Source organism: Scomber japonicus, chromosome 2 (assembly GCF_027409825.1).
Source record: "Scomber japonicus isolate fScoJap1 chromosome 2, fScoJap1.pri, whole genome shotgun sequence".
NCBI lineage: Eukaryota > Metazoa > Chordata > Actinopteri > Scombriformes > Scombridae > Scomber > Scomber japonicus.
The window spans coordinates 25481677-25490194 of NC_070579.1; the positions used below are offsets into that span (position 1 = coordinate 25481677).

Genomic DNA, 8518 nt, shown 5'->3' on the forward strand with positions numbered 1-8518 from the left:
ATGGTCTTAGCTGTAAATACTTCATCTCACCATTAAAAGTCTCTTCTATACTGCCAGATACGTAATTATGGTGCATAATATTAAAGAAACTGTGACATTTTTAATTCGGTATAAAAAATAATGTTAAGGAATAGGAGATAGATCACTCACATTATTAAAGATGAACAATCACTCTTTGAAAATATTATATGGAGATTACATAATATGATGAAAGATGTAAATATAAGTTGTATTGAGCAGGTTTCTGAATCTTTTGAATAATCAATTTATGAACAATATAACATGACAGTATGAGAGCATTTCTAAAAAGCAGATGAACTTGGTTTTCACCCCTTTAAAAAATTATTTTTTAATATTTGTTTTTTATTATAAATATCTGACATGTGAGTAAAGCCTGAGATTTATGTTGAAATGTCTATTGATGCTATCCCTTATGTTGGATGTGAGTTATTTCCTTATTGTTGGGGGTTATCTCAAAATATTAATAATTGATTATTGGTTAATAATTCATATTGTTCCTCATTCTATTTTGTATGTTCATGTTCAATAAGACTGTAGATTTCCATACGATGAACTCCGTCAGTTGTTTTCAGCTGTGAAGCTGTGTCATAAATCATGAAGTGTTGATGTGTTTTTAATAGTTCTAACACCAACGTCTCCTGGCTCTGTGTCTCTGTGTAATTCAGTCCTGTACTCCAAAAAGTAAACAGTCTGGTGAGGCCATTTAGTGTCAGTGTGTGAGGGAAAGTGGGTCAGGTCAAAGTGCAGAATAATGGGAAAATATTGGGGGTGGTCAGATGAGTTGTTCTAACAGTGAACTTGGATATGCTTCTACTCTCTGCTGTCTTTCTCATCTCTGGTGCCTCATTCTGCTGCATTACAGCTCAAACAAGTAATCAATTAGTCGATGGACAGACAATTTAATTGAATCTGCAACTGTTTTGATATTCAATTAATTATGATTGATTAATCATTATTATAATTATTACTTCTAGCAAAAAATGTCAAATATTCTTAAGTTTCAGCTCCTCAGATGTGAACATCTTATTACTTTAAACTGATTATCTTTTGGTTTGAGGGGTTTGTTTGTCAAAATAGGCAATATGAGGACATCGTCAGGTCATTTCATAGACCAAACGAGAATAATCAGCAGATCAATCAAAGCTAAAAATGATAGCTGCAGCCCTACCCTGCATTTTTTCAGTGCTTAATTTATTGAGATTAAAATGTCAGAGCATGTCTTTCTGTGTGTAGTTTCTCATTGATTTTGAAGTTTAAGGGCAATATTTACTTATTCTAGTATTTACTTTGTCTGTTTTGAGTGAAGTCTCACCCTTTTCCCTCGTTATGAGTAGATGCAGCATAGTGTGATGAAATGATACACCAGGATAAACTGTTTTACAGACAGTAAATCATACCTGAAGTGAAAATGTGTTTGTCATCCATTTCTTTGATGTGGTATTCATTTATGCCTATTGTATTGTCTTCATTTTATACTGATGTTCAAATTATCTCACTGAGGACAGAAATGCCATCTTTTTTAGCAAGTACTGTAACAGTGGAATTATTCAGGTCAAATAACCTTACAACCTCTATTATTGTATGCTAATGTAGCACACAGAATATGAAAATCAAAAGAAGTCTCCTCTATTAATGTCAATAAACAGAGTTAATAATCAGACGTAAAATACCTTTTAAGTAACGACACAATTACTAGTTAACGAAACACAAAAATAATTTAACATGAATTTAGAGAAACAATCACTCACAACAACACTTGTTTAATTAATGTTGTGGTAAAGTGACCCCTGCATAGTTTGAATCATCATCAATATTTCGTCAATACATACGTTTTTCTGCCGTTAGATGTTCTTGGTGATGAATCCTATCGGTGGAAAGTTTGATATAAATGAACAAGACAGGTATTAGAAACATTTATTTATTACAGTGGGCCAGTCCTTTCATTCTTCTGTTTTTGAAGAGTCAGTTTCCTGTAAAATCAGGAGAAAGAATATGAATGTGAAACAAGACTGAAATAATTAAAAGTTTAAAGTTGACAAGTTTTTAATCTCTGTCTCCCATAGAGACACTTAGCATTTATATTAATGATTTGACATTTTTTTTGTATTTATAAATTAAAAGGTTATAACTGCAAATAAAGTCAGATTTCTACCTTTGATTATCCCTAAACTGAATGTGGTCTGCCTCATTAAGAATAATAAAGTTCGCCACAATGAATACTTAACTAACTCTTAACTAACCCTTGTGTAATCCTTTTAACTGTTAATATAAGTACATAGACAACAGTCATAGCTGTCATACCCTGAAGTGCTCCCAGCTTCTTATTTCTGAAAAGAGGGCATCTCCAGGGCAGGCAGTGTAGTTCACCATCTGTCTGTGGCCATGGATGGTGAAGCTGGGAGCCAGTCTTCCTCCATCTACCGCACAGCGGACTAGACGATGGCGCAGCAGGTTCATGGCATGGCGAGACGGCAGGGTAGCAGTATAGTTACCAATGATTGACACGCCATACCCAATGGCATTGTGTCCCCTGGTGTGTCGGCCAAGTTGGTTCCAACCTCTGCCTTCATAAATGTAGCCGTCAGAGCCAACCACAAAGCTGAGGGCACAAAAATCATACAGAACATGAATACTGAATGTATTTAATAGTAAGTGTGACACATTTTCTGCAATTTATCAAATATTTCTGCAAAGAAAAATACAAAATGATCCACTAATATTAATTATCTCTATTAAAAAGCTAGTTAGCCTAGCTTAGCATAAAGACTGAAAAAACAGGGAAACAGCTAGATTGTTGACTCTGTCCAAAGGTAATAAATCCACCTCCTTAAACCTCCAAAGCTCACTAATTAAACATATCTGTAATGTAAAAATAACAAATTGTGGTTTTAGTAACTTTTTCTTGACAATGACTTTGTTAAAAAAAAGTCACTGCTCCAAGCTGTTGGGTGGGATTTTTATGCTTTGGACAAAGCCAGGCTATGTCAAAGTGCATGCTAAGCTAAGCTAAAGTTTCCTTGATCCAGCTCCATACTTAATCCACAGATATAAAAGTGGTATTGATCTTTTCACCTAAGTCTGAGCAAGACTATAAATAGTAAATAAGTGTATTTCCTAAAAAGCCCAGTACTATCCCTTTAAATATTGCCTACCTGTATCCAATGTCATTCCACCCACGGTCTTCCTGGTGGTAACGCTGCATGGCTCTCATGTTGCGAGAGCAGTTTGGGAAGGACAAACAAGGCGAGGATGGCTCATAGGTGTGATGAACGTAGAGATATTGTAGGGGCAGAGACAGTGGGATAGGTGTACCCTTGTGGGCCTTTGCCCCCCACTGACAGCGAGGGATAAACTGAGGGCAGTCTAAAAGGAAAAAGGAGAAAAGATAATGGTCAAGATCTCAAATCACATTAGGTCTTGTTGTACTGGACTGAAATTAATTTTGCCACAGATAAAATCTTTGACACACTATAGAAGCACAGAAACGCAGCAAAGAAGCTGAAACAAATTTTTAGTATTTTTGAGTAGAACAATTCATCAGTTATCAAAATAGTTGCTGTTTAATTTTCTGTTTCATCAACTAATTGACTACCTGTTGCAGCTCTAATTTAAATGAGTCACCATGTGTTTTTTAACTTGTGAGGGCCTATTTTTCACAATTTATTAACATTTTATAAGCCAATCGATTAATAGGGAAAGTAATTGGTAGATTAATCGATAATGAAAATAATTGTTAGTTGCAACCTTTCTTTGAGTACTTTTTGATCATTTCATAGCTCACCCCAGTATTTGTGTACAAATGCCTGCAATCCATCCTTCACTGCCTTCCCGACTCCTGTGTCCAGACTAATCCATTCTGTCTTCTCCAATTTCCAGACCAATGCTAGCGTCTCCATCACCTTGCTGTGAAGATCGAGGGGCTCCAGAATGGATCTGGAGATCTCCCTCCGTCTTGGGCTAACATGACTGGACAAACCATCAAGACCCTGCCCCTCATGCAGGATAAAGCTATAGTATCCTTTTAAAATTTCACTTAGGGCCGGTGGCTGTTCAGATGCAGGTAGACTGCTGAGGTCCATGCCCAGTATAGCTCCATCCATGCCTGCATTAATAACAGCATCAGTGGCCAGAGTGGCAGGTCTAGACAGCTTGAACACCTTAGGGTGGTCCACACTGTCCCAGCATCCGTTAGGCCCCAGGCGACTAGATGGTGGAAAATCCTGGAGGCTAAGGAAGGACAGGCCCAGGGTCCTGCCTAAGGTGAGAGGGAAGATACCAACAGCTGGTGTCGCCTCTGTCTGAGCTTTCAGTCCTGATTCGATTCCTAGCAATAAGGGTGCAAGGGCAACCGTGGTGCCATCTGGAGCGAGAACCACGCCTCGTTCCTCTCCGTAATCTGTCACAATGTGGTGAATGGCCTTGTCAAAAAAGCTGAAGGACGAGGCATTGAGGATAGCTGTCTCGAGGACCTCAGTATCACTATGATTAAATGAAGCACCCAGGAAGTGGATGGTCATTGCATCGTCGTGGCCGGCGGTCCTCCGCAAGGCCCTGACCAAAGCCAGGGAGGACAGACCGGGGTTGGAGTCCTCAACCTGCTGCACAGCACGGATGAAGCTGTCCATGTTACGCAGGTGGACACCTAACATCAATGCAACAAATGAAGGATATGTAAAAGACAATTTAAAGGATAGGTTCACACCTTTTCAAGCTTTAACACAAGACTCAGGTTTCCATATGGCTATTAAATTATCTCTCTTATGTCCCCTTTGAAATTAAAGATTGCAGATTACTGATAATGAATTATTCCCTGTAATTAACATGACCAGCTGCCAGGAAAGAACAATTTTCTTATTAGCATAGTAAAAAAAAACAAAAAAAACAATGTAATCTGATGAAGAATTTAACTTATCAAATTGTAATGATTGTGAACAAAACATAAATGTTTAAATATTCGGAATACTTGCTGAATAATAAGATATTGTGAAACTTACCCGTTGGCCTGCTATTGATAGTACAGAAGTTTGATAAAGCCAGAACAAAAAACAACAGTCCAAAAAAAATCATTTTGCAATCTTCTGTTAAACTAAAGATGTAGATATAAACAACAAAAAAGACAACCTAAACAGTGAGGTATGAAGAAATCTCCTCAACACACAGGCTGTCTGAAAATGTAAACTGTTGATCTCCCTACAACCTCTGAGAGGAGTTGTGTAGGTGTACGTGTATGACGGCAGCGTTGTGTCCAAATAGAGAAGAGTACTCTCTGTTCACTGATGGCTCCAAATATTGATTTAGCCTACAGTAAGTTAAAGTGTGTCTGGGGCAAAACAAAGTCTCATTCCCCCAGTAAGGTTTATTACACAAGTTGACTACAAATAAATGTTTTTTTTATCATATTAGTTTGTAAAAGTTATACAGGTTTGTACAGATTTATTTGTACACAGCATGTTGTTCAATAAAAGCAGCTGAAGTGAAAGATAAGATTTATGGTTAATGTTTACCATCTCATGTGATGGGTGCATCTGTTGTGTGCTCGGTAAAGGAAAATAAGTTTAGTCACTGATGATCACATTAACCGTAATGTGAACTTTTAATGCAGGGGAATGATAGAAAACAAGATTTGTACAAAACTGGTGTGAAAGCTATCAACAGTGGGCTTGAAGACAAACAACAATTTGTTACAAAATTAAGAAACTATTCTCTTTCTGTAGTTTTAATTAAAGAAGTTTTATGAACAGAGGCTCTCTTTTTCTATGTATGAATGATTACGTGTGTGAGTGCAGGTTTCAGAAGCATATAATATAATAGGAATGAGAAATATAAAAAAATACTCACAGTTACTCAAAAACATCACATGGTAATTATTTTAATTATGATACTGTCTGTTAAAATTATTATTTTTATTATATTATGTTTGAATTACAAGTCAAATTTTAAGTTAAGTCACATTTTTAGTGATGCTTTTTTTCTTTTTCTGGCATGGCAGCAAGACACTTCTGTACTTTTTAACTCAAAATGATGAGATAGTATTGACTTTCTATCTGATAATTTAATGATTAGTTCACAATTTTGACGTTTTTTGTCAAAATGATAACATAGGTTACTAAATTTAAATAATTGAGATAAATAAGTCCAAGTTTAAAATCTGACAAGTTCAATTTTTTTATTTAACTTTATATCTCAGTACATAAATACCGAGAAACTGCTTTAAGAAGTCATTATTGTGACTTACTGAACATTTTCATCAGGGTAGTTTCTCAGGGTAGGATGGGCAGTGGTGCCATGTGACACGATGACATCACACCAGGAAGTGGAAGTCATCAAAACAACAAAAACATTAGTAAGTGAACTTCTGAGTTCAGACTGTATCTTAAGTTTGCTGTTTTTTGAGAGCTAAATGGGAAAATATTAATAAAACTAATAAACATATCTTGGCAGATGTTATGCAGCAGTAGTTTGTTTTGGTTAGCGTTAGCCTGCTAGCTTTACATTTCTTTTCCCTCCACCAGGAGATGGAGACTCGCTTCACTAAAGGCAAGTCTGCTATTTTGGAGCGGCCTCTCAGCCGACCTAAGACCGAGGTGAGCGTGAGCGCCTTCGGCTTGCTGTACTCGGAGGTGGTGCAGTACAGCCAGAGCCGGGTGTACTCGGTGTCCGAGCTGCAGGCCCGGCTGGCAGAGCTGGGTCATCGGGTGGGAGCCAGTCTGCTGGACGTGCTGGTCCTGAGGGAGAGGAGCGGCAAGAGAGAGACCAAAGTGCTGAACATACTACTTTTCATCAAGGTTCTGACACTGCCATTATTAATGTTATTAATTACACCTGTGTTTTTGCCGCTATGTCATGTCCAGTAGGGGAAAGTAAGTGTGTGTCTTCATTTATTTGACAGCTTAGTTGCTTTTCAGAAGATTTGACACAATGGATAATATAACAAGCTTTTTAAATACAACACAGGAACCAGTGGTTTCCAACTTTTTGGACTTTTGGCGTATTACAAAAAGCAGTGTGTAGTCAGGTGGTTACATTTCAGATGTCTATGAGTTGTTAACAGCTCCACCGAATAGTGATTTCACCAAATATCAAAGATGAAGCGGTAAATATGTCTTTGAAAAACAATAATGGGATGCATGCATTATGTTGATAAAGGGTATGTTGCCTTCTATGGTGTATATCACTGTCTAATACAAGTCTGTCTAATGCAACAACAGAAAACATTTTAGTATAGTAGTATAGTTAGTATAATCCTCCTCAGTCATTTGCTTTGTATCCTGCAGGTATCTGTTTGGAGAGCCTTGTTTGGCAAAGAGGCAGACAAGCTGGAGCAGGCCAATGACGATGACAAGACGTATTATATAATCGAAAAAGAGCCCCTTATCAATATGTACATCTCTGTCCCGAAGGAGAACAGCACCTTGAACTGTGCAGCCTTCATCGGAGGCATCGTAGATGCCATCCTCACCCATAGTGGCTTCCCCGCCAAGGTGACGGTCCACTGGCACAAGGGCACCACGCTCATGATCAAGTTTGATGAGGCGGTGATAGCCAGAGACAAAGCCCTGGAGGGCAGATAGGGCAGGGACAGAAGGGAGTGAAGATTGGAAGAGATATTAAGAGTGTGTGTGTGTGTGTGTGTGTGTGTGTGTGTGTGTGTGTGTGTTTGTGTAGATGCAGGTCTGAATGTTAAATATCTGCTGGAATGTCTGTAACATGGCTGCAGGGCCACTATAGGTGAAGGCTTTGAAGGTGTTTATTTATTTGAAAATAGTGGACTGTGAGTTCACTGATTCACAAGAACATGAAAATGCAAAGGAGAGCAGGACTGCACATAACAATTGTTTTCGTTATCAATTAATCTTCACATAATGTGCTTGATTAACTGTTTGGTAAATATCAGAAAATTGTGTATAATTTCCAAGATTGAAGTCGACAGCTTTTTTCCGAGCAACAGTCAAAAACCCAAATAGATGCAGTATACTGTATCTTCACAGTTATCAAAATTGTTGTCAATTCTCTTTTTGTCACTCAACTAATTGATTCATTGAGTAGTTGCTTCAGCTCTAAAGGAGAGTGTGCTGTATGTTGTGTTGAATGCACTGAATGTATCTGTATTTGTGTTATGTAGTGCATAGTAAGCCAACACTAACAATTTACAAACCAAACAGATGATGGGAGGTCTTCCATTTCCCCATATTGTCATATTAGTGTGTAAAAAAAGAAAAGAACGCATGGCAGGCCTGATAGGGTCACATTTTAATCCTTCTCAGACTGTCTAAACATGGTTGTGTTGTGAGGTTTCCACAACACTGTAACACAGTCTTAACAGGGATGTACTCAGGTGACGCAGCTTTACTTGTGCAATATGTCCAGTCTGTCAGTTTATACCTGATCTTGCTCTGGTAAAATGTAAATAAATACTTGAAAGCATGTTTCTTGATTAAGATATTTTTCTTGATCTCTGGCAATAACAGTAGTTTCATTTTATGTTTTAATGAATCAT

General features: G+C 37.6%; 2 protein-coding genes across 2 annotated transcripts; one reads left to right on the plus strand and one right to left on the minus strand.

The window, feature by feature from the left end:
• Positions 1 to 1925: 1925 nt before the first annotated feature.
• Positions 1926 to 5257, minus strand: LOC128364656 (N-acetylmuramoyl-L-alanine amidase-like). Its single transcript, XM_053325234.1, has 5 exons — positions 5016 to 5257; positions 3803 to 4663; positions 3174 to 3384; positions 2323 to 2620; positions 1926 to 1991 (listed from the first exon to the last, which is right to left on the minus strand). Exons 1-5 carry the CDS (start codon positions 5086 to 5088, stop codon positions 1962 to 1964), a joined length of 1473 nt encoding a protein of 490 aa, XP_053181209.1. The 5' UTR covers positions 5089 to 5257; the 3' UTR covers positions 1926 to 1961.
• A 1045-nt stretch (positions 5258 to 6302) lies between these two features.
• On the plus strand, positions 6303 to 7988 carry trappc5 (trafficking protein particle complex subunit 5). The gene is made up of 3 exons (XM_053325371.1): positions 6303 to 6364; positions 6534 to 6806; positions 7296 to 7988. Exons 1-3 carry the CDS (start codon positions 6317 to 6319, stop codon positions 7590 to 7592), a joined length of 618 nt encoding a protein of 205 aa, XP_053181346.1. The 5' UTR covers positions 6303 to 6316; the 3' UTR covers positions 7593 to 7988.
• The last annotated feature ends 530 nt before the right edge of the window (positions 7989 to 8518 follow it).

Coding starts and splice junctions, on each gene's coding strand:
- LOC128364656 (XM_053325234.1), bottom strand. CDS start 5,088: ATGATTTTTTTTGGACTGTTGTTTTTTGTTCTGGCTTTATCAAACTTC. Junction 4,664..5,015: donor TATCAATAGCAGGCCAACGG/GTAAGTTTCACA, acceptor CATTGATGTTAG/GTGTCCACCTGCGTAACATG. Junction 2,621..3,173: donor TGGAATGACATTGGATACAG/GTAGGCAATATT, acceptor TTGTGCCCTCAG/CTTTGTGGTTGGCTCTGACG.
- trappc5 (XM_053325371.1), top strand. CDS start 6,317: ATGACATCACACCAGGAAGTGGAAGTCATCAAAACAACAAAAACATTA. Junction 6,365..6,533: donor TCAAAACAACAAAAACATTA/GTAAGTGAACTT, acceptor TCCCTCCACCAG/GAGATGGAGACTCGCTTCAC. Junction 6,807..7,295: donor ACATACTACTTTTCATCAAG/GTTCTGACACTG, acceptor TGTATCCTGCAG/GTATCTGTTTGGAGAGCCTT.